Consider the following 24,862-nt stretch of genomic DNA (forward strand, 5'->3'; position numbering starts at 1 on the left):
CAAACCCAACAGGAAGTCCGCCATTTTGACTTTAGTGGCCATTTTTTGCCTATTTGTGACCCTGCTTCAAAACTTTTCACGCCTCACATACTTCATACAATTGAGCTGAAAATCACTGTGTCCACTCAGGACACCATAGGGAATAGACGCATTCCAAAACTCTTTCAAAAGTATTACCGTGTGGTGGGGGCGTGGCCTCAAATTTGACCATTCGCCATTACAAAGGAACTTGCTCTATTCTATGTAGTACTACCCATATACTTCATGCAATGTGGACAAAATCTTACAGTACTGCTATGGACCCGAGTCTGAACAGATATATATGCTAATAGGATGATACGGTCATAGCGCCACCTACTGGTAGCAGGAAAGTTTGGTTGTAAACATGTGTTTGTTGTACATCTCTGCAAATGTGAGGAAAAGAGAGCATAGGACAGGAGAGTATAGGAGACAAGAGCATAGGAGAGAAGACAGCAATAGCCCCGCGGATCGCAAGGTGCGCGAGGGCCCGCAATGCTGCTTGCAGCTTTAATTATAGACTGTAACTGTAATACAAGTTTGTAAACAATGTAGTCCACATGTGGTCCTGAAGTGCTTTGCATTTATTTTAAATAAGAAGTAAATTCAGGGCCACATTTCTTTGCATTATTATTATTAATAAACCAACAGTAGATAAGAGATGCTATGTTTTATAATCATGGACAGTCTACCACAATGACGTTAGCATCAACCTGACTGAAGCTATTCACTTTGACAGCAGTCATGCGTTGTGGTTTTAGCATCATGAAAATGAATAAAAATAAAAATGCTGTCAAAGCTGTTATAAGGTTGGCTCATGAGGTCACAAAACCGTGTTCCGAGGGGACTGGAATATCACCCTGAATAATAATAATTATTATTATATAATTTCGCATTAAACATGAGACGGTATAACAGACGTCCCAGTTTTATTTAACATCTTGGCAGTTAATGGACAAAATACTTGCGTTTTTTTCTTTTTAATTACTAGTGTTTTGTTTAAAAATAAACTCACGGTGGCGCTGCATACCAGCCTTAAGCTGTTTGAATGCCCCTATCCTTTGGCGTGGACAGGCATTTATATTCTATTGTGCAAATATACGAACAAACGGTGGAGCTGCAGTTGCTGTTCTTGTGTGATCTCTTGTGTTTCATTCTTTGTCAATGATGGATTCGAGAACACTCGTGTTTCAAAGGAGCGGGTTGCTTTTCTTCCTTTTTTGGTTCCATAGCGCTTATGGAGACCTGAGCTATTCTTTTCCAGAGGAGATGAAACGTGGGTCGGTTATTGGAAATATAGCCAAAGATCTCGGGCTGCAGGCGGGCGCCCTGTCCAACAGAAGAACCCGTATCGACGCCGACGCGACTGATAAACGTTACTGTGACATTAACCTGAACAGCGGAGAGCTGATTGTTGCTGACAAGATTGACCGAGAGGGGCTTTGTGGCGAAAAGGCTTCGTGCATCCTCAAACAGGAGCTCGTGCTGGAGAATCCTCTCGAGCTTCATCGTATTAGCCTTCACATTCAAGATATTAATGACAACTCGCCACAATTCAATGAAGAGATGATTAGCATAGAAATTCAAGAGTTGGCAGTGAGGGGGGCTCGTTTTCTGATCGAGGATGCGCACGATGCGGATGTAGGACAAAATTCAGTTCAGCAGTACAGCCTTAAAAAGAACGATAATTTTATTTTGGCTGTAACTGGAAACACACTAGAGCTCGTTCTAGATAAAGAGCTGGATCGTGAAAAACAGAAGGACATTAATTTGATCCTCACAGCTCTAGATGGTGGCTCCCCTCAGAGATCAGGTACTGTAGTCATACACGTCACTGTACTGGATGCTAATGATAACGCCCCAGTGTTCAGCCAGGCCGTTTATAAAGCAAGTCTGCCTGAAAACTCTCTTTTAGATACTGTAGTGGTTACAGTGAGCGCTACTGATGCAGACGAGGGAGTAAATGGAGAGGTGACTTATGACTTTGGACATGTCACTGAGGATGTGAAGAAAGTTTTTAATATTGACCGCAAATCAGGTGACATAAAAGTAGTTGGTGCTGTTGACTTTGAAACCACAACATCATATGAAATACGAATTAAAGCAAAAGACGGGTTGGGGCTGTACTCTTATGCCAAAGCATTAATTTTTATCACTGACGTGAATGACAACGCCCCTGTGGTTAATCTTAAATCCATGTCTAACTCCATACCAGAAGATACTCCACCTGGCACAGAGGTGGGCATCATTAACGTGCAGGACAGAGACTCAGAGAAGAACAGACAGGTCCGCTGCTCCATTCAGCAAAACGTCCCTTTTAAGTTGGTTCCTTCTATTAAAAACTATTATTCTCTGGTGACCACAGGACAACTAGATCGTGAAGTAGTGTCTGATTACAACATTACAATCACTGTCACTGACGAGGGCTCTCCACCTCTGTCCTCCTCTAAAACTGTTCAGTTATCTGTAGCTGACATCAACGACAACCCACCTGTGTTTGAGGAGCAGTCCTACAGCGCATATGTGACTGAAAATAACAAACCTGGCGTCACTTTGTGTTCCGTTAGTGCTCGGGATCCCGACTGGAGACAAAACGGTACAGTGATTTATTCTCTGTTAGCTGGTGAGGTGAACGGTGTCCCGGTGTCCTCCTATCTGTCTGTTAACGGAGACATTGGGGTGATCCACGCTGTGAGGTCGTTTGATTATGAACAGTTCAGGAGTTTTAAAGTCCAGGTGATGGCCACAGACAACGGTTCTCCTCCACTGAGCAGTAACGTGACCGTCAGTGTGTTCATATCTGATGTGAATGACAACTCTCCTCAGATACTGTACCCCGCCCCGGAGGGCAACTCCTTTATGACCGAGCTGGTCCCTAAAGCTGCACACGGAGGCTCTCTGGTGTCCAAAGTGATAGCTGTGGACGCTGACTCTGGACAGAACACCTGGCTGTCCTATCAAATAGTCAAGTCCACTGATCCAGGACTTTTCTCTATTGGTGTCCACAGTGGAGAGATCAGAACACAGCGGGACATTTCAGAGTCTGACAGCATGAAACAGAACCTTATTGTGGCAGTGAAAGATAACGGACAGCCCTCTCTGTCTACCACTTGTGCCATTTATTTACTTATTTCTGATAACTTGGCTGAAGTGCCAGAGCTGAAAGATATCTCTCATGATGAGAAGAATTCAAAACTAACTTCATACTTGATCATCGCGCTGGTGTCTGTGTCTACCTTTTTTCTGACCTTCATCATCATCATCTTGGGTGTGAGGTTTTGTTGCAGGAGAAAGCCCAGACTGTTGTTTGATGGAGCAGTTGCCATCCCCAGCGCTTATCTCCCTCCTAATTACACAGATGTTGACGGTACAGGAACTTTACGCAGCACTTACAATTATGACGCCTACCTGACAACAGGATCTAGAACCAGTGACTTTAAGTTTGTGACATCTTACAATGACGACACACTGCCTGCTGATCAGACTCTGAGGAAAAGTCCTAGTAGTTTTGCAGATGTATTTGGAAGCTCCAACAGTTCTCCTGAGGTAGGCACATCTATCTAATGCCCAACATATTTTATCAACAATATGAATGAAACCATGCCTCACGTTTATGCATAACCGTTTAACCAGGGATGTATTTGTGATGTGTATATTATTACTTGTATGTCTCCATGGTGCTGAACACTCTCAATTGGTCCTCATTTTATTTCTGTCATCTTTGTGAAGGCTTCAATGGATCTCTGTTGTTGCGCAAGGGGATTTTAACTCATTAAGACTATTTTATTCCTATTTGGTTATCACATCACACGGTATATATACATTTTCGCTTACTATTTTCCTCATACTTTTGACCTTCAAATATTACTAAATGTGATTGATCCCTGATAATTAAACATCAGCATACATATAGTACAACACACTTATTATACCTGAAAAAAGTGAAATCCACTAATGAAAGTCCCTAAATCTTCTCAAGAATTGTATTTTATAATATAGAATTTCAGCAGTGTGTTTAAGAGTATATGAATCTAGTGTATTGTAGAAGTTATTTGTCATGAAACGGGAAAAATCCTTGCATGAAAAAAAAAAGGCAACAACTGATCCATATTGTTTAGATTCTCTTTTGTTAGATGTTTTCATATGCATACTTAGGAGCATTAGTGCACATTATTCAACCCATTGCATAATATATTTGTTGCAATGAAATGACTTAGTTAATGCAGTTGTTTGTTCAAATATTTGTTTGGCTGATATAAAATACTTTGAACGTATGTGCTTGTTTGCTGTAGAGTACTCTAAGACTAAGGAAGCTGAAAAAAAATAATTTACTGAACTGCATAGGCGTCGCTACCATTATATCAGAGGGGGACGTGTCCCCCCCACATTTTAAAACGGCCCGTTTGGACCCCCCCACATTTAGTGAGTAGGAAACTCCACCTAACGCTGTTTCGATTGCTCGTGAAAAACTCCGTTCCAGTTGGATCATAAGAGAATAACCTCACCGCTGAAATCCACTCCATGTTTTCCTGGTTACCACAGCGCTGCAATACCGTTACTATAGTAACGGACCTAACAAAGCCAGTGGCTTACTTCGAGCGAGCGTAAAACACCGTAAAGAGAACCGTCAGTGCTGCTCGAAGCTGGGGGAGGTAACGTCAGTGTCATCCCACAAAGTCCAGCTCATGCTGAAGCCTGACTGTTTGTCACATGGCCCCAGGTTAGGTTGATGTTAAATCAAGGTTGGTCAAAGTTGGGAGGAAGCTGCTGTTTACTTTCAGTTACAGTAGACGGTATTATTTGTCTGATGACATGTTGTTGCCTTTTCTGCTCCCTCCCCACACACAATGGACATGAGGAGATTCCAAACAAAGACACGGAGAGTTAGAGTTGTTTTCAGCATTAACCCATATTGTAATAAGGCCAGGTTAGCCCCTGTTAGCCTGCTAGCTTAAGCCTCGCAGAGCCAGTGCACACAGCCACCTGCTCCTATTCTTATCAGCAAGAATAAAACACATGTGATGGACCGTCAGGACACAGTGGAGCATTATATGAACAGGGAAACACTGATGTAGCAGATGAGGCAGGGCATCATTATAAACACATCCACAACGTTTGTTGTGAATTGAGCAGTTTTATAAGCAAATAAAGATAAAGACTTTTTGTAAGTTAGTATTTTTAGTGTTTCAGTATTATCTGCATTAAGCAGTTTGGTTCATTTTTCTATGGGATTTGCCAGTTTTTTGTCTCTGTAAATGAGAGAAGGCCTCAGATATGGAGGCTGTTAGTGTAGTAGCACCAGTATGTTTGACAAAACTGTTGTTTCACTTGGAATTAGTTTCTGTTTGTCACCGAGTTTTTGTTGAATCTGTCTCTGAAATAGTCATTAAGTGTTTACTTCTGTAGGTAAAATAGTTTAACAACCTGTTAAAATCCACAGGAAATCGCAACTACTTCATATTATTATATTATATTTCATAATATACTGATGTACTTTTTTTCACCACCCACCCACAGAAGGTGTCCCCCCCACATTTTTAATGCTTCCTACGCCACTGCTGAACTGTATCAGTTCAGCAATAATTTGTTGATTTACAACATTATTCAGTCCAAGATTATTTTCTGATGATGTAGGCTGTGATGGATTTTTAGAAAATGTTTACACTGAAATTGGATATATACTTTTGTTTTCAGTTACTTTACAAAGCTATTAATATTTTAATCACATGTTGAAAAATTCTAGGCCTATTTAAAAACTGCTGCAATTGTTCTCCTAGGCTCTTGGTGACGCTCTTCTATAATGCCTGACTCATAGATGCCGGTGTCTCACCATATCTGTGTCAGTGGAACTGGGGTATTGGGTTGAAGCCGAGGACTGCGTATGCGCGTTTGTTTGTGGCTGTGTGTCTGAGGGAGAGAAGGAGAGATGCTGCGTGCCTGTGTGAGTGAGCGAGTCAGCGAGAGAGAGAGAGAGAGAGGAGCAGTTGTGAAATGGGAATAGAGAGAGGAATCCAAGCTGACAGTTTACCTAATAGAGCATGATTAACTCAGAGCAGAAAACCGTTGGATTACAGCAGCACTTCCATTTCGATAGCTGGATGTGTATGTTATGGATTAAGCCATAATGTCGACGATGTATCTGTTTTTTAAGGTATATTTAATAATGAACCATCGAATAAACCTAAAAGGGTTACTGCATTTTTTATTATTTGTCCTCCTTTTCGGTGTTTCGTTTGGAGAAGTCCGTTATGTTCTTCCAGAGGAGATGCAGAGGGGCTCGGTAATCGGGAACATTGCTCGAGATTTGGGGATGGAAGTGGCGGATCTTAATGCCCGTCGATCCCGTGTTGTTGCAGAAGGAACTCGCCAGCTTTGCGAACTGGACACTGCGTCAGGCAATCTTTTGATCAGCCAAAGGATAGACCGAGAGGAGCTCTGCGCACAAGCCGCTCTCTGCATCCTACAGTATCAGCTTTTACTTGAAAATCCCCTTCAAGCATTCAGCTTAGTTTTGGATGTTGCAGATATAAACGACAACAGCCCCGTGTTTCCTACAGGCGAAATTAAACTCGATTTAGTGGAATCCACAGTTCTGGGGAGGCGCTTTCCCCTGGAGAGCGCGCATGACCCCGATCTGGGATCCAACTCTGTTCGTGAATATAAACTGAGTCCGAATGACCATTTTGCACTGGAAATGAGCGCCCAAATAAATGGCAATGCTTATCCGGAACTAGTTCTTAAAAAAGCTCTGGATCGGGAGGCACAAGCTGAACATGTACTGAAAATCAATGGAATTGACGGGGGGAAACCAGTCAGATCAGGAACCGCTTCAATCCGCATCCGTGTTTTGGATGCCAACGATAATGTCCCAGTTTTTAGCCAACGAGTTTATAAAGCATCTGTACCAGAGAACTCTGCTATAGGGACTGTCATAGCAAAACTGAATGCAACAGACTATGACGAGGGTGTCTATGGAGAGATAACATACGTCTTCAGTCACCTGTCAGACAAGATTGGAGGACTTATTGAAATCAACCCTCTGACTGGAGAGGTTCAAGTGGCTGGCCTTATTGACTATGAAGAGGCTGGCTCGCACGAGCTGGATGTTCAGGCTAAAGATGGCGGTGGCCAGGCTTCTCACTGTAAACTTATAATTGATGTTACTGATGTGAACGACAATAAGCCTATGATAGAAATAAAGTCAGCATCTACTAACGTTGCCGAAGACTCTAAACCGGGGACTATGGTTGCTCTGATTAATGTTTATGATCTGGACACTGGAAACAGTGGGCGGGTCACATGTGCAATCTCAGATAATGTTCCATTTAAACTGTTATCAGAAGTGAAAAACTATTTCATGTTAGTGACTGATGGAATTCTAGACAGAGAACAGCAACCAGAGTATAACATCACAATTACTGCCACTGATGCGGGTTCTCCTCCACTCTCTAGCGTAAAAGTTATAGCAATCGTGGTTAATGATATAAATGACAACCCTCCAACTTTTACGCAGAGCGAGCACAATGCCAACGTTCTGGAAAATCAACCAGTTGGCACGTTTGTGATGAAAGTCAAGGCAGAGGACGTTGATGACGGATCTAATGCTAAAATACTATACCAAATATCAAAGGACACAAACTCAGACGTGTCATCGTTCCTTACTATAAACTCAGACACAGGGGAGCTGTTCACGTCGCGTCTGTTTGATTACGAACAATCAGTTCACTTCCAAATTAAAGTGACAGCTCGAGACGGAGGCTCTCCTCCACTCTCCACCACCTGCACTGTAAATGTTTTCATTAAGGATCAAAATGACAATGCACCTGTTGTGCTTTATCCTGTACAAAGCTCGGGGTTAATTTCTGAAGATATGGTGCCAATTGAGGCGCCTAGAGGTTACCTGGTTACTAAGGTAGTAGCTGTGGATGCTGACTCTGGCCATAACGCATGGCTTTCATATAGAATAATTAAAGCAACGCGACCTAACCTGTTTATGGCAGATTTACATACAGGAGAAATTAGAACCATGCGAACATTCATGGAGGACGATGAACCGAAACACACCGTTGTTGTTTTAGTTACAGACAACGGGCGCGAATCTCTGTCTGCCACTGCGACAGTCAGCATTATGATTGGCAATGGGCTGCCTGTTTTAAGCGAACTTTCTGAGTTTCCAGATGAATCACAGGGCAGCACTAATTTAACGCTCTATTTGATCATTGCTCTGTCAGTCGTCTCTTGCCTTTTCATCCTTTTAATCAGTGGAGTGTTTTATTTTAGGTTCTGCCGGCGAGGTTATGTTTACCGTTCGACCGCCGCCAGTCTACCCGTCTTCCCCACCACATACTACCCTACTAGTTTCACAGATTTAAGCCGTTGTGGGACATTGCTAAAAGATGAGCGGTATGACTCCTTCCTGACCACTGGGTCGTGGAGAGGCGATTTTCGTTTCGGTTCAAATACAGACACTGACACACTTAAGAAAAGAAGTGCAGCTTATCAAAAAAACACACTGAGGCGGCTCAGTGCAGATAGAGCCACTCTGAAAATGAGGGCAGGTGCACCCCATCCTTGTTATGTTGTCAAATGAGAGCCCGCCAAATGTGGGCCAACTTAACGACCAAAATTTATTTGCACATTGACCGTCAAATATGCTTTTTTCCCTTGCGACTCTATATTTGCAAGAAATACATACAGTAACTAGATTTAAACAAAAATCTTTCTGCATGATTGTGTAGTCAGTGGTATTTTGTTAGTTTTAAATGATACTCCCCAGACTTGTAGGCTTTCATTACAAAAGGCCATCACGGAAGCATAAATAACTGTTGTACATGAATATGTTTGCAGCTTACAGTTGTTGTGGTTTTGTTTTGTTTGATTCGTACTCTGTTACAAGTTTGTATTCTCCAAAAATAATTTTGTTTTATGTAAAGTCATACAATATATATCCATAATGGATACATACAGCCCTACATCTCCCCCTTTCTTTCATTGTAATTATACTAAAGTGGTTATGTAACATATTATCTCTCTCACCTTTCCCATCTTAATTTGAAGTTGTTTGAGTAACTTCGATGACAACTTTTTTCCTGTTTAATCTTCTTTTTAAAAGGGAAAACTATAGGGACTACCTGTGCACTGCCAATTATCAGTTTATTAAAGAGGTGGCATATACAGTTATAGTGTGTTTTTATTGTTTGTGAGCATGAATACCTGATTTTAACAAGAGTCCAGTGGTTAATTTGAAATATTCCCTTTTAGTGACAGATGGAAAGAAATATTTTGTGAACCCATGGAACTCAGTAAGTTGCTGAAAATAATAAAACAGACATTTAAATAGCATTATTGTTTCCCCCTTTTTCTTTCTCTCTTTACTGGTCTCCGCTGAGGCCAGTTTATTATTGTTTTTCAGCACAAACACCACAGTAAAACAAATTTGTAAAGGCATGGTACCTTTACAGTTACATTAACAAATTAAAACTGTACATATTTTATATACTGTATGTGTGACTGTGTAAAGAGTCTGAGCTACACTTAGTGGTTAGAGTCTTACATCATTAGCGTTTGGTTTTGTGTCACAAAGTGTCTCTGGGTGCATATTAAAGCATGCCACTGTGTCGTTAGTGACGCAAAGAGGTTTTGTCATTAAAAAAAAAAAAAAAAAAACAATTTCCCTGTGAATTCATGTGCGTTTTTGTTGCTGCAGGCCCATGTGTGCTCCTAGGACTACTTAATGTTTGTTTATTACTATCTAGGTCACAAGAATACTGTTGTAAGCTAAGCTGTATGTTTGACATCTTGGGTTTGGGCTATTTTTATTCTGAAGGCAGAGTTTGTTGGGGTTATGCTGCAGTTATACAAGATGTCAAGTCATATTATTCATTATTTTATTGCCAGTATGAATATATATTGCTGTTTTTATAGTATTAATACTAACTGTTTTCCCACTTTTTTCTTTTCATGATGCTGTTTCTGGATGAATCTTCGACTTTGATCCAACAGGTAAGATAAATGTCATTTTACTTCTGTAAATCACACAACATACACTTCTTACAAACTTATCACTCTACTCAACTCAGCACAATCTTTTCTTAACCTATTTTTCTCTTTCTTTTTACTATACTGAAAATAACATTAATAAGTATCTAACATTAGGATTGTTTTTAAAGCAGCATCTTTCAGAACGTTCAAATGGAAGTCATGCAAGAATTCTTTTCTGCCTCTAACACCGGCAGCAACATAGCTCTCGTTTGTGGTGCACTGGGCTTCTACCATTTTCCATGAATATTTATAACCTTGGCTGCTGCTGTGCAGTCTTTGCCTAAATAATGCACAATCATAATGTGCGGAATATATGCTCTGTGGCAGAATATGCTGATGTCTGTAATCAGAGGAATAATTCTACCCTGACCCATTAAAAATACATACTCTACCTGTGCAGTTACACAGAGATGTAATGTACTGCTTTAAAATCTGTCAGCATTTGTTCGTGTATGTGAACGAGTGTTGCAGTTGCATGTTGATTCCACTGCTAAAATGTAGGTCACTGAATTTATCAGTTAGATTGGATCATAAAAGGTAGATTATCTATGTGCAAATGTTGTATGTATGCGCATCTCTGTCTGTATGTTCGTCTGTCTGTTAATGTGACTTTCTGTTTGCAGACTACACTGAATTGGTTTGGGTTGATGTTTGAGCACATATCCACAATATATTCTTTTATTGCGTTATGTTGTATGATTTGAGCCGTTGCATTGTAGAAAAATGATACAGAAATAACGGCTGGGGAACATAAAACACGGTGGTATTGTTTTGAAAACCTGCTTTCCTGCATACGTTTGAATACACTAGATAGACACTAGATAGAGTGGAGCATTGATGCAGCCCTGATAATGCTGTTTTGCTTACTCACTGTTGGTGGTGCTGTTGCCTAAGCAGACTGCCGGTGTAATGTCTGCCTTATCACATACGTAAAGTCACCACCCTACTTTCCAGTATACGCAATGATTATGACCATATAACCACTACCACCGTCTTGGGTTGGAGCTTTGTATACCTTTATAAAAGAATACATATAACGTTTACATACTAGGAGTAAGACAGACACTTAAACGGATAAATGTGTTGTTTTGTTCCGGATATTCTCGAGAAGAAATGGATAATCTGAGGAGCAACGGTGCCCTGTGGGTTTGCAAAGTCTCCATTTTTCTTTTTTGTGTCGTTGCTGCGGTCTCCGGACAAATTCGTTATTCTATACCAGAAGAGATGAAAAAAGGATTGTTTGTCGGAGACGTTGCGAAAGACCTAGGTTTGGATGTTAGACGCTTGGTCTCTGGTCGGGCTCGACTAGTAATAGACGATGAAAACCAGTATGTTGCACTTAACCAGAACAAAGGGCATGTTGTTGTCAATGAAAGAATAGACAGAGAAACATTATGCGCTAAGAAATCTCCGTGTAGCTTTAGTCTAGAAATAGTGCTCGAAGACCCACTTGAATTGTTTTCCATTACCATCGAAATACAAGATGTTAATGATCATGCTCCTGCTTTTCCCAAAAAGGAAATTAATTTGGAAATTAGCGAATCGACACCCCCAGGGACTGTCTTCTTGCTTGATGGAGCAGCTGATCCAGACGTAGGAATTAACTCACTTCAAAGTTATTCTTTAAAAGCAAACGAGCACTTTGTTCTCAAACAGCATACGCGAACGGACGGGAGTAAATATGCCGAAATGATGCTTCAAAGCAGCTTGGACCGCGAGAGGCAGAGCGAGCATACGCTCATACTAACAGCTGTCGATGGTGGAGAACCGCAGCGGTCAGGAACAATAAAGATTCACATAACTGTTCTGGATGCAAACGATAACGCACCCGTTTTTACCCAGTCCGTATACAAAGCCTCTGTCCTGGAAAATATGTTACCAGGCTCAGTTATTGCCAGAGTCAGTGCAGTAGACGCAGACCAAGGTTTCAATGGAAACGTTACATACTCTTTCACCCACCTAGAGGAAGATTCCTCGTGTCCATTCGAAATAAATTTGTACACGGGAGAAATTAAACTCACCGGTCACATAGATTATGAGATTTCTACAATTTACGAAATAAGCCTTCAGGCAAAAGATCCATGGGGTGTAGCAGGGGCGAGTAAATTAATTGTCGAGATTGCAGATGTGAATGATAACAAGCCGGTGATCACAATGGCTTCATATTCTGGCAAAATTTCAGAAGATTCTCCTCCTGGCACAGTTGTGGCGTTGATAAGTGTTCAAGATAAGGATTCTGGGAAAAATGGGCAGGTGCTTTTAAATATTGATGAAAATCTGCCGTTCAAAATTAAGTCTTCTCTCAGAAACTATTACACATTGGTGACGGAGCAAAAACTCGACAGAGAAAAACGTTCAAACTACAATATTACTCTGATTGCTACTGATGAAGGATTCCCTGCCTTATCAAGCACAAGAGTTGTAATTTTAGATGTTACTGATATTAATGACAACGCTCCAGTTTTTAATCAAACCCTTTACAGCACTCAGGTGATGGAAAACAATTCTCCGGGTGTCGTTCTGTTAAAAATTCGTGCCACTGATCTAGATCAGGGTCAAAATGCCCGTATTTCTTATTTTCTCGTTGAGGACGAGCTCAATGGAAATCCTGTCTCCTCATATTTCTCCGTTAATGCAGAAAGTGGAATCATCCAGTCTTTACGTTCACTTGATTATGAACAGGTCAAAGAGTATAAAATACGAGTAAAAGCTCAAGATGGAGGGTCACCGCCACAAAGCAGTAACACATCAGTTGTTATACATGTCCAGGACCAGAACGACAACCCACCTCAGGTTCTGTATCCAGTCCAGACTGGTGGCTCTCTGGTGGCTGAGATGGTGCCTCGTTCAGCAGATGTGGGCTATCTGGTGACTAAAGTGGTGGCTGTGGATGTGGACTCTGGACAGAATGCCTGGCTCTCCTATAAACTGCAGAAAGCCACAGACAGGGCGCTGTTTGAAGTGGGCTTACAGAATGGAGAAATCAGAACTATCCGCCAAGTCACTGATAAAGACGCAAAGAAACAGAGACTGACTGTTATAGTGGAGGACAACGGGCAGCCCTCTCGTTCAGCTACAGTCATTGTTAACTTGGCGGTGGGGGACAGCTTCCCTGAAGTGCTGTCGGAGTACACTGACTTTACACAGGACAAGGAGTACAATGACAACCTGACTTTTTACTTAGTGTTGGCTCTGGTTGTAGTTTCCTTCCTCTTCATCACGTGTTTAGTGGTCATTATATCAGTCAAAATCTACAGATGGAGACAGTCTCGCATCCTGTATCACTCCAGCCTCCCTGTGATTCCATATTATCCTCCACGTTACTCAGACACTTTGGGGACAGGGACTCTCCCACACGTGTACAATTACGAGGTGTGCAGGACGACTGACTCCAGAAAAAGTGACTGTAAGTTCGGCAGAGGTGGTAGTCAGAACGTGCTGATAATGGACCCCAGTTCTGCAGGAACGATGCAGCGAATACAGAGTGAGAAGAGCATCTTGGATACACCTGACTCTCCTCTAGAGGTCAGTTAGATTTTTTTCCATTTTACTGTTTATGTGTTTATTGTTTTACTTCAATGTTGCTAGTGTCACCACTTTCTTCAAAAGCGTGATTAGTGTTTACAAGCGAGGGGCCAACTTACAGGTCGCTTTCGCTGTCCATGGTTCTGAAGTTCTCCTCTCTTGACTCTAGATTCCAGTTTTAATGTAAGTCGGGAGCAAAATTTTTACCGTGCTGGCATTGTTGTATCAGCACAGCATTCCTTTTTGATATTTCTTTGAATGTATAATCCCATATAATTAACATATGTTTGATTTTAACCTATAGCATTAGTGAAATACCACACTGTTTTGTGAATACCTACTGTACTTAGAAACAGCTTTTTTACTATGTAGCACATCTTCCCACACAGCAATCTCAAGGAGTGTTTGTGTCTAGTTGTTGCAGTTATGTATTTCGGCCTCTAAGGGACGCTATAGCCTAAATGAAATCTACTGTGCACTTTGAGGCAGGGCTTTTCCTCCATCGTCACGGTTTACTCTCAGCAGATAGACCAATCTGCAGTGGAGCTGTAGTTCATAGAATACGCAGCTATTTCAGATTTTGACGTTAGTCTGAGTTATCCCAGAATGTATGTGCTGTCTTCCCTTAGGTAAAGTATTTTTCTATTGCTCGCTTGATCTAAAATGGAATTAATGGAACAACATCGAGACAGTGGTCTAAGATGGCGAAGGCGACGGGCAGTGAAGCTGTTTATTTTTCATTTGATTTTTCTTTACCATACTGAAGCACAGATCCGGTATTCAATCCCAGAGGAATTAAAGACGGGATCTCTCGTTGGTACCGTCGCACAAGACCTTGGTTTGGACCTAAAAAGGCTCCGCTCGGGTCGTGCTCGTATCGTGACTGGAGACAGCATCCAGTACACCGAGCTGAAGGCAGACAAAGGGACTTTGGTTCTAAGTCAGAGAATAGATCGAGAGCAGCTTTGCGGAGACGTAACACCATGTAGCTTCACCTTCGAGATTTTGTTGGAAAACCCAATGGAGTTGCATCCTGTGACAATAGAAGTATTGGATGTAAACGACAATGCTCCCACTTTTCAAAACAGCCACTTGGAATTTGAAATAAGCGAGTCAGCAGCGCTCGGTTCCCGTTTTGTTTTAGAGAGTGCGGACGATGCAGATGTTGGGCAGAATGGTCTGCAGGATTATATTTTAACTCCAAACGACAATTTTATTTTGAAACAACACCTTAATCCTGATGGAACTAAATACGCTGAAATGGTTCTTCGGAAAGCGTTAGACCGAGAGGAACGGCCACGCCTGTCTCTGAAACTGTTAGCTGTGGATGGTGGGAATCCCCAGAAATCTGGTACAGTAAATATAAATGTAAACATATTAGACGCTAACGATAATGCTCCTGTATTTAATCAATCTCTGTATAAGGCCACAGTGATTGAAAATGCGCCAAAGGGCACTCACGTTGTTACCGTGAATGCAAGCGACATAGACAGTGGTTCAAATGGACAAGTAACTTATTCCTTTTCGAAATCAAAAGCAGCAATATCTGATCTGTTTGATATTGATGAGACTACGGGAAGGATATATGTCACAAAGGAAATTGATTTTGAAAAAGACAAAAAAATTGAGTTTAGAGTTGAAGCTAAAGACCAAGGCGGATTGACAGATTCGAGCAAAGTTGAAATCGAGGTGATAGATGTAAATGACAATGCGCCTGTCATTAATGTGATGTCATTCACTAGCCCTGTGTCAGAAGACTCCCCTCCTGGAACAACTATTGGCATTATTAATGTTAAAGATCTTGATTCTGGTGAAAACGGACAAGTACGGAGTATGATAGAAGGCGGTGTTCCATTTAAAATTAAATCTAACTTGAGAAATTATTATACACTCATAACGGATGCTGCACTAGATCGTGAAACCTTGTCAGAGTGTAACCTTACCGTTATCGCTTTGGACGGAGGATCCCCTCCGCTCTCAACCAAAAAAACTTTTAATCTAAAGGTCTCAGATGTTAATGATAATGCGCCAGCATTTTCACAAAACGTGTATAGTGCTTTTATAAAGGAGAACAATTCACCTGGCGTTTCTGTATTGCGTGTAAATGCTAAAGATCCTGATGAAAACCAGAACGCCCGAGTTTCCTACATTTTGCAACACTGTGAGATTGGTGGGTCTCCAGTTTCAGAATATGTTTCTGTTAATGCGGAAAATGGTAATGTCCATGCACTTCGTTCATTTGATTATGAACAGATCAAAGAACTGGTATTCGTTGTCAAAGCGCAGGATGGAGGCTCTCCTCCACTCAGTAGCAACGTGACAGTGAAAATACTGATCCAGGACCAGAACGACAACCCCCCTCAGGTTCTGTATCCAGTCCAGACTGGTGGCTCTCTGGTGGCTGAGATGGTGCCTCGTTCAGCAGATGTGGGCTATCTGGTGACTAAAGTGGTGGCTGTTGATGTGGACTCTGGACAGAATGCCTGGCTCTCCTATAAATTGCAGAAAGCCACAGACAGGGCGCTGTTTGAAGTGGGCTTACAGAATGGAGAAATCAGAACTATCCGCCAAGTCACTGATAAAGACACAAAGAAACAGAGACTGACTGTTACAGTGGAGGACAACGGGCAGCCGTCTCGTTCAGCTACAGTCATTGTTAACGTGGCGGTGGCGGACAGCTTCCCTGAAGTGCTGTCGGAGTACACTGACTTTACACAGGACAAGGAGTACAATGACAACCTGACTTTTTGCTTAGTGTTGGCTCTGGCTGTAGTTTCCTTCCTCTTCATCACGTGTGTAGTGGTTATTATATCTGTGAAAATCTACAGATGGAGACAGTCTCGCATTCTGTATCACTCCAACCTCCCCGTGATTCCATATTATCCTCCACGTTACTCAGACACTTTGGGGACAGGGACTCTACCTCACGTGTACAATTACGAAGTGTGCAGGACGACTGACTCCAGAAAGAGTGACTGTAAGTTCGGCGGAGCTGGTAGTCAGAACGTGCTGATAATGGACCCCAGTTCTACAGGAACGATGCAGCGGATACAGAGTGAGAAGAGCATCCTGGATGAACCAGACTCTCCTCTAGAGGTCAGTTGGGATTATATGCCCTTTTTCTTTGTTTTCTGTGTGTTCAGTTACTGTAAGATTTCAGCACTGTGGACAGCGTTTCAGTTTGCATCTTGGTTTGCAATGTCATCGCTTTTGCGTCGATTTGGGGAGTTTAGAAAATGATATTTTACTCTGACTTTTTGCAAGTGATAGGTTCCTTTGTGATATATATATATATACATCTGTGGATGCTCTTATTTATCCAGGTCGTAGTCATTTCCAGGAGTTTAAATCGAGGCAACTGGACTCAGGGATTGTTTTTGACGTTTCGCCACTCCCCGAGTGTCTTCTTCAGTTCATTTGTTCCTTTGATATAGTTGAAATTATTATTTCACACGTGACTTAAATTATTGCATTTCATATTAGACTACAGAGTGAATCTTTAAAATAGTACCAAACGCGCATTCGGTGCAGTTTGGATAATCACAAGACGTTTTGACTTTTGTGACTATTTACACATTTTGGAATTTGAATAATGACAGTATTCCACTAGACGTATTGATACATTGGTGTGTACATCCTGTAATCATGGACAAGTTTGTATTTTTACATCTACCAAGATGTAGCTATTAGATGATATTGCATACAGTCAAACACTGAAAAATGTAAATATTTTTTCTTGCATTGTGTTACTTATTTTGGACTCTAAGGGACGCTGCTGGTCAACCCAGTGCTTGTTCTAACACTACTTCACAGTCTCCTCCTTTATCTCTGTGACCTATGAGAAAAAAGGAGGTTGTCCATTACACGGACTGACGCTCCCACATAACTGATATCTATATTCAGGCATAATACAGTAAACTAAAAACGCTACAACTTTTATGTATATGCTTGCATTTTGCGTAATTTCCAGACTAAGTATCGTGTTTGGATATTTTTTCTTTGACTATGGCATGGTCAATAAGTCCTGACACCCGCTACGTAAAATGGCGTATTGGTTGCGGACAGAACTGGCATTATCTTCTCCTCCTTTCTTGTCTCAGTCATATGGTCACCGGACATATACGATATTCAATCCCAGAGGAGATGAAGAAAGGCTCGCTGATCGGTAATTTAGCACAGGACCTTGGTTTGGATTTGAGACGGCTTCGTTCTGGTCGGGCTCATATCGTCACCGGAGACAGCATCCAGTACACCGAGCTGAAGGCAGACAAAGGGATTTTAGTCGTTAATGAGAGAATAGACCGGGAGCAGCTTTGCGGAGATACAACGCCCTGTAGTTTCAGCTTTGATGTGATTTTGGAAAATCCAATGGAGTTGCATCCAGTTACAGTTGAAATAACAGATATAAATGATCATTCACCGACTTTTAGGAGGAATAGCATCCATTTTGAAATCAGCGAAATTGCTAATGCCAGAGCACGTTTTTCTTTGATAAGTGCAGAAGACCCAGATGTAGGTGTTAATGGACTGAGAGAATATTTTCTCAGTGAGAATGATAATTTTATTCTCAAGCAAAACTCAAATGCAGATGGAAAGAAATACGCAGAGATGGTGCTTCAGAAGCCGTTGGACAGAGAGACGAATCCTAATCTGTCTTTAAAGCTAATAGCTTTGGACGGTGGAACTCCACAGAGATCTGGTACAGTAAATATAGAAATCACCGTTCTTGACGCCAATGATAATGCACCTGTGTTTAACCAATCTGTGTACAAAGCTACAGTAATGGAAAACTCTCCCAGAGACACATACATCACCACTGTCAATGCCACTGACGGAGATTTCGGGTCAAATAGTATTGTTACATATTATTTTTCAGATCTTAACAGTGGTTTCAACGATTTATTTAAGATTGAAGAAAAAACTGGAGTCATTTCGGTAACAGGATCTGTTGATTATGAAAAGGACAAAAAATATGAACTGAGAATTGATGCCAAAGATCAGGGAGGTTTAACAGATTCGGGTAAAGTGATTATTGACGTAAGTGATGTGAATGACAACGCTCCTGTTATAAACGTCATGTCATTTAGTAGTCCAGTATCAGAGGATTCCCCTCCTGGTACAACTGTTGGCATCATAAATGTAAAAGACCTCGATTCAGGTAATAATGGACAAGTAAAATGTAGGATTGAATCAAGTGGGCCTTTCATGATTAAATCCAATTTAAGGAATTACTATACTTTATTAACGGACTCTATATTAGATCGTGAAAGTGTTTCAGAATATAACATCACTGTTGTTGCGACAGATGCAGGAATGCCTCCTCTCTCCACAAAAACATCGTTTCATTTAAAGGTGTCTGATGTGAACGATAATGCTCCTGCGTTTTCTCAAAGTGTTTACACTACGTTTCTTACAGAAAACAACTATCCAGGTGTGTCTGTTCTTTCTTTACGAGCTATAGATCCGGATGAAAACCAAAACTCTCGTGTATCTTATATTCTTGAGGACAGTAATATCGCTGGATCTCGAATTTCTGAATATGTTTCTGTACACTCAGAAAGTGGAGTTGTACATGCAGTTCGCTCATTTGATTATGAACAAATCAAACAGCTAGTTTTCGTCGTTAAAGCGCAAGATGGAGGCTCTCCTCCACTCAGTAGCAACGTGACCGTGAAAGTGCAGATTCAGGATCAGAATGATAATCCCCCTCAGGTTCTGTATCCAGTCCAGACTGGTGGCTCTCTGGTGGCTGAGATGGTGCCTCGTTCAGCAGATGTGGGCTATCTGGTGACTAAAGTGGTGGCTGTGGATGTGGACTCTGGACAGAATGCCTGGCTCTCCTATAAACTGCAGAAAGCCACAGACCGGGCGCTGGTTGAAGTTGGCTTACAGAATGGAGAAATCAGAACTATCCGCCAAGTCACTGATAAAGACGCAAAGAAACAGAGACTGACTGTTATAGTGGAGGACAACGGGCAGCCCTCTCGTTCAGCTACAGTCATTGTTAACTTGGCGGTGGCGGACAGCTTCCCTGAAGTGCTGTCGGAGTACACTGACTTTACACAGGACAAGGAGTACAATGACAACCTGACTTTTTACTTAGTGTTGGCTCTAGCTGTAGTTTCCTTCCTGTTCATCACGTGTTTAGTGGTCATTATATCAGTCAAAATCTACAGATGGAGACAGTCTCGCATCCTGTATCACTCCAACCTCCCTGTCATTCCATATTATCCTCCACGTTACTCAGACACTTTGGGGACAGGGACTCTCCCTCACGTGTACAATTACGAGGTGTGCAGGACGACTGACTCCAGAAAGAGTGACTGTAAGTTCGGCAAAGGTGGTAGTCAGAACGTGCTGATAATGGACCCCAGTTCTACAGGAACGATGCAACGGATACAGAGCGAGAAGAGCATCCTGGATGAACCAGACTCTCCTCTAGAGGTCAGTTAAATCATTCTGTAACAGTTTTTTATTTGTTTGTTCAGTTGCAGAGGCAAGACGCGATTTATATCATTTTCAGCACCACGGACAGCGGTTCAGTTTCATCAGAATTCATTTTTAATTTGTTGCTAGTGCACATAGAGATGTCTTCAGGCTTTCTGATTTAGTGTTAGTGCTGTGACGCAAGCCTTGGTGATGTTCTCCTTTTATACTGTAAGGGACGCTGTTGGTCAGCAAAAACATTTTCTCTCTTGCTTTATCATTCAGTCCACCCACTCAATATATGAGTAGTGAAGACGGTTGTCTACTGATCGTTTTGTCGAGGTTGATGCCGAATACGTTTCACAGACTTGGATATAAATTGTAACGGTTGTTTTGTAACACGGAAAGGATCAAACGAGGATTTGTTTTACCTACTTGCATATTGCATAAAAATATTGTTTTTGTGTGATGGCAAAAGTAATATGGCGATTATTTTTTGGACTGCGACGGCAAACAGGACTACTTGTGTTGCTGCTTCATGTGGTTAACATGGTAGGTGGTCAGATACGATATTCTATACCAGAGGAGATGAAGAAAGGCTCTCTCATCGGCAATGTAGCACAGGACATTGGTTTGGACCTGAAAAGACTTCGTGCTGGACGGGCCCGTATCGTGACTGGAGAAAGCATCCAGTACACCGAGCTGAAGACAGACAAAGGGGTTCTAGTCGTGAATGAGAGAATAGACCGAGAGCAGCTTTGTGGAGACGTTACTCCATGTAGCTTCAGCTTTGAGGTGATTTTAGAAAATCCTATTGAACTGCACAGAATCACTGTCGAGGTTTTGGATATAAATGATCACGCTCCCCTCTTCCCAAACAAAGATAAACCCCTCAGTTTTGAAATAAGCGAATCGGCTGCAGTAGGAGTGCGTTTCCCTCTGCAGAGCGCGGAGGACCTCGATGTAGGCCAAAACGCGTTGCAAGATTATATTTTAGCACCAAATGACAACTTTGTATTGCAGCAACACTCAAACCCTGATGGAAATAAATATATTGAAATGGTTTTGCAGAAGCCTCTAGATAGAGAGCGACACCCGCATTTGTCTTTGAAATTAATCGCCGTTGACGGAGGCACACCTCAGAGGTCTGGCACAGTGAATATAGATGTGACTGTTTTAGATGCCAACGACAATGATCCTGTTTTTAACCAATCCAATTATAAAGCTACTGTGGTGGAAAATGCATTGAAAGGAACGAGCATTATTACAGTAAACGCCACAGACGCTGACAGTGGTTCAAATGGCCTCATTACGTACAGCTTGTCTAAAATGAAAGGGAGTGTAGCAGATATATTCCGTATTGATGAAATCACCGGCACAGTTTTTGTTTCCGGTCAAATAGACTATGAAAGAAATAAGAAATATGAAGTCAGGGTTGAGGCAAAGGATCACGGTGGCCTGACAGGGACAAGCAAAGTTATATTTGATGTTACTGACGTGAATGATAATCCTCCAATTATAAATATTATGTCGTTTTCTAGTTTATTATCTGAGGATGCTCCTCCTGGAACAACGATAGCCGTTTTAAATATAAAAGACGCAGATTCTGAGAAAAATGGTCAAATTAAATGTTCTATAGACGCCAAACTTCCTTTTAAAATCGAATCTTCTCTGACAAATTATTACAATTTGCTCACAGATCAAGAGTTTGACAGAGAATCAGTCTCAGAATATAATATTACTGTAACAGCCACCGATTTGGGCTCTCCTCCTCTTTCGAGCTCAACAAAGTTAAATCTTAAAATTGCAGACGTCAACGACAACACGCCGACATTTGATAAAAGCAACTATTTAGCTTACATCACGGAGAATAATTCTCCTGGTTTTTCCATATTTGCTGTTAGCGCGCGAGACTGTGATTGGAATCAAAACGCTAGAATCTCCTATCTTTTAGAAGACTCGCAGGTCAGTGGTAGTCCAGTTTCTTCTTATGTATCTTTAAGCTCTGAGACTGGAGTTCTTAGTGCGGTTCGCTCCTTTGATTATGAACAAATTAAAGAACTTATGCTCGTCGTCAAAGCGCAGGATGGAGGCTCTCCTCCACTCAGTAGCAACGTGACTGTGAAAATACTGATCCAGGACCAGAACGACAACCCCCCTCAGGTTCTGTATCCAGTCCAGACTGGTAGCGCTCTGGTGGCTGAAATGGTGCCTCGTTCAGCAGATGTGGGCTATCTGGTGACTAAAGTGGTGGCTGTTGATGTGGACTCTGGACAGAATGCCTGGCTCTCCTATAAACTGCAGAAAGCCACAGACAGGGCGCTGTTTGAAGTGGGTTTACAGAATGGAGAAATCAGAACTATCCGCCAAGTCACTGATAAAGACGCAAAGAAACAGAGACTGACTGTTATAGTGGAGGACAACGGGCAGCCCTCTCGTTCAGCTACAGTCATTGTTAACGTGGCGGTGGCGGACAGCTTCCCTGAAGTGCTGTCGGAGTACACTGACTTTACACAGGACAAGGAGTACAATGACAACCTGACTTTTTACTTAGTGTTGGCTCTGGCTGTAGTTTCCTTCCTCTTCATCACTTGTTTAGTGGTCATTATATCAGTGAAAATCTACAGATGGAGACAGTCTCGCATCCTGTATCACTCCAACCTCCCTGTCATTCCATATTATCCTCCACGTTACTCAGACACTTTGGGGACAGGGACTCTCCCTCACGTGTACAATTACGAGGTGTGCAGGACGACTGACTCCAGAAAGAGTGACTGTAAGTTCGGCAAAGGTGGTAGTCAGAACGTGCTGATAATGGACCCCAGTTCTACAGGAACGATGCAACGGATACAGAGCGAGAAGAGCATCCTGGATGAACCAGACTCTCCTCTAGAGGTCAGTTAAATCATTCTGTAACAGTTTTTTATTTGTTTGTTCAGTTGCAGAGGCAAGACGCGATTTATATCATTTTCAGCACCACGGACAGCGGTTCAGTTTCATCAGAATTCATTTTTAATTTGTTGCTAGTGCACATAGAGATGTCTTCAGGCTTTCTGATTTAGTGTTAGTGCTGTGACGCAAGCCTTGGTGATGTTCTCCTTTTATACTGTAAGGGACGCTGTTGGTCAGCAAAAACATTTTCTCTCTTGCTTTATCATTCAGTCCACCCACTCAATATATGTGTAGTGAAGACGGTTGTCTACTGATTGTTTTGTCGAGGTTGATGCCGAATACGTTTCAGACTTGGATATAAATTGTAACGGTTGTTTTGTAACACGGAAAGGATCAAACGAGGATTTGTTTTACCTACTTGCATATTGCATAAAAATATTGTTTTTGTGTGATGGCAAAAGTAATATGGCGATTATTTTTTGGACTGCGACGGCAAACAGGACTACTTGTGTTGCTGCTTCATGTGGTTAACATGGTAGGTGGTCAGATACGATATTCTATACCAGAGGAGATGAAGAAAGGCTCTCTCATCGGCAATGTAGCACAGGACCTTGGTTTGGACCTGAAAAGACTTCGTGCTGGACGGGCCCGTATCGTGACTGGAGAAAGCATCCAGTACACCGAGCTGAAGACAGACAAAGGGGTTCTAGTCGTGAATGAGAGAATAGACCGAGAGCAGCTTTGCCGAGACGTTACTCCATGTAGCTTCAGCTTTGAGGTGATTTTAGAAAATCCTATTGAACTGCACAGAATCACTGTCGAGGTTTTGGACATAAATGATCACGCTCCCGTCTTCCCAAACAAAGATAAACCCCTCAAATTTGAAATAAGCGAATCGGCTGCAGTAGGAGTGCGTTTCCCTCTGCAGAGCGCGGAGGACCTCGATGTAGGCCAAAACGCGTTGCAAGATTATATTTTAGCACCAAATGACAATTTTATACTGCAGCAACATTCAAACCCCGACGGAAGTAAATATGTTGAAATGATGCTACAGAAGCCTTTAGACAGAGAGCGATATCCAAATTTGTCTTTGAAACTAATTGCCGTTGACGGAGGCACACCTCAGAGCTCTGGCACAGTGAATATAGATGTGACTGTTTTAGATGCCAACGACAACATTCCCGTATTTAATCAGTCCGTCTATAAAGCCACTGTCATGGAAAACACGTTAAAAGGAACGAGTATTATTACAGTAAACGCCACAGACGCTGACAGTGGTTCAAATGCTCTTATTACTTACAGCTTGTCTAAAACAAAGGGAAGCGCAGCAAATATATTTAGTGTTGATGAAAACACCGGAGAGGTTTATGTGGCTGGTAGAATAGATTTCGAAGACGATAGAAAATATGAAGTCAGAGTAGAAGCAAAGGATCAGGGAGGCTTAATCGGAACAAGTAAAATTATTATTGACATCCTTGACGTCAACGACAACGTTCCAGTCATAAACATTATGTCATTTTCCAGCTCGTTACCTGAAGATGCTCCTCTTGGTACAACCGTTGCAGTTTTCAACGTAAAAGACGCGGATTCAGAGAAAAATGGACAAATTAAATGTTCAATAGATGCCAAACTTCCTTTTAAAATAGAATCATCTTTAACAAATTATTACAATTTAGTGTCAGATCAATACTTTGACAGAGAATCAGTCTCAGAATATAATATTACCGTAACAGCCACCGATTTTGGCTCTTCTCCTCTTTCGAGCTCAACAAAGTTGCAACTTAAAATCTCAGACGTCAATGATAACTCTCCTTTATTCGATAAAAACAGCTATTCAGCTTTCATCGCGGAGAATAATTCTCCTGTTTTTTCCATATTTACTGTTATTGCGCGGGACTCTGACTGGAATCAAAACGCAAGAATCTCATATCTTTTGGAGGACTCGCAGGTCAATGGTAGT

At 41.7% G+C, this 24,862-nt stretch overlaps 4 protein-coding genes across 17 annotated transcripts in view; all 4 read left to right on the forward strand.

The window, feature by feature from the left end:
- Window positions 1–24,862, forward strand: part of LOC114442521 (protocadherin gamma-C5-like) — a 214,004-nt gene that overhangs the window by 56,718 nt on the left and 132,424 nt on the right. The window lies entirely within an intron of this gene.
- LOC114442976 (uncharacterized) lies at window positions 1,288–16,736 on the forward strand. The gene is made up of 6 exons (XM_028416867.1): window positions 1,288–3,564; window positions 6,170–6,406; window positions 11,407–13,584; window positions 13,754–13,767; window positions 14,277–16,680; window positions 16,728–16,736. Exons 1-6 carry the CDS (start codon window positions 1,288–1,290, stop codon window positions 16,734–16,736), a joined length of 7,119 nt encoding a protein of 2,372 aa, XP_028272668.1.
- On the forward strand, window positions 17,590–20,037 carry LOC114442977 (protocadherin gamma-A9-like). The gene has a single exon (XM_028416868.1). The coding sequence runs from the start codon at window positions 17,590–17,592 to the stop codon at window positions 20,035–20,037; it is 2,448 nt and encodes an 815-aa protein (XP_028272669.1).
- On the forward strand, window positions 20,560–22,914 carry LOC114442530 (protocadherin gamma-A10-like). The gene has a single exon (XM_028416206.1). The coding sequence runs from the start codon at window positions 20,560–20,562 to the stop codon at window positions 22,912–22,914; it is 2,355 nt and encodes a 784-aa protein (XP_028272007.1).

This window comes from Parambassis ranga, chromosome 10, assembly GCF_900634625.1.
Source record: "Parambassis ranga chromosome 10, fParRan2.1, whole genome shotgun sequence".
Lineage (NCBI taxonomy): Eukaryota > Metazoa > Chordata > Actinopteri > Ambassidae > Parambassis > Parambassis ranga.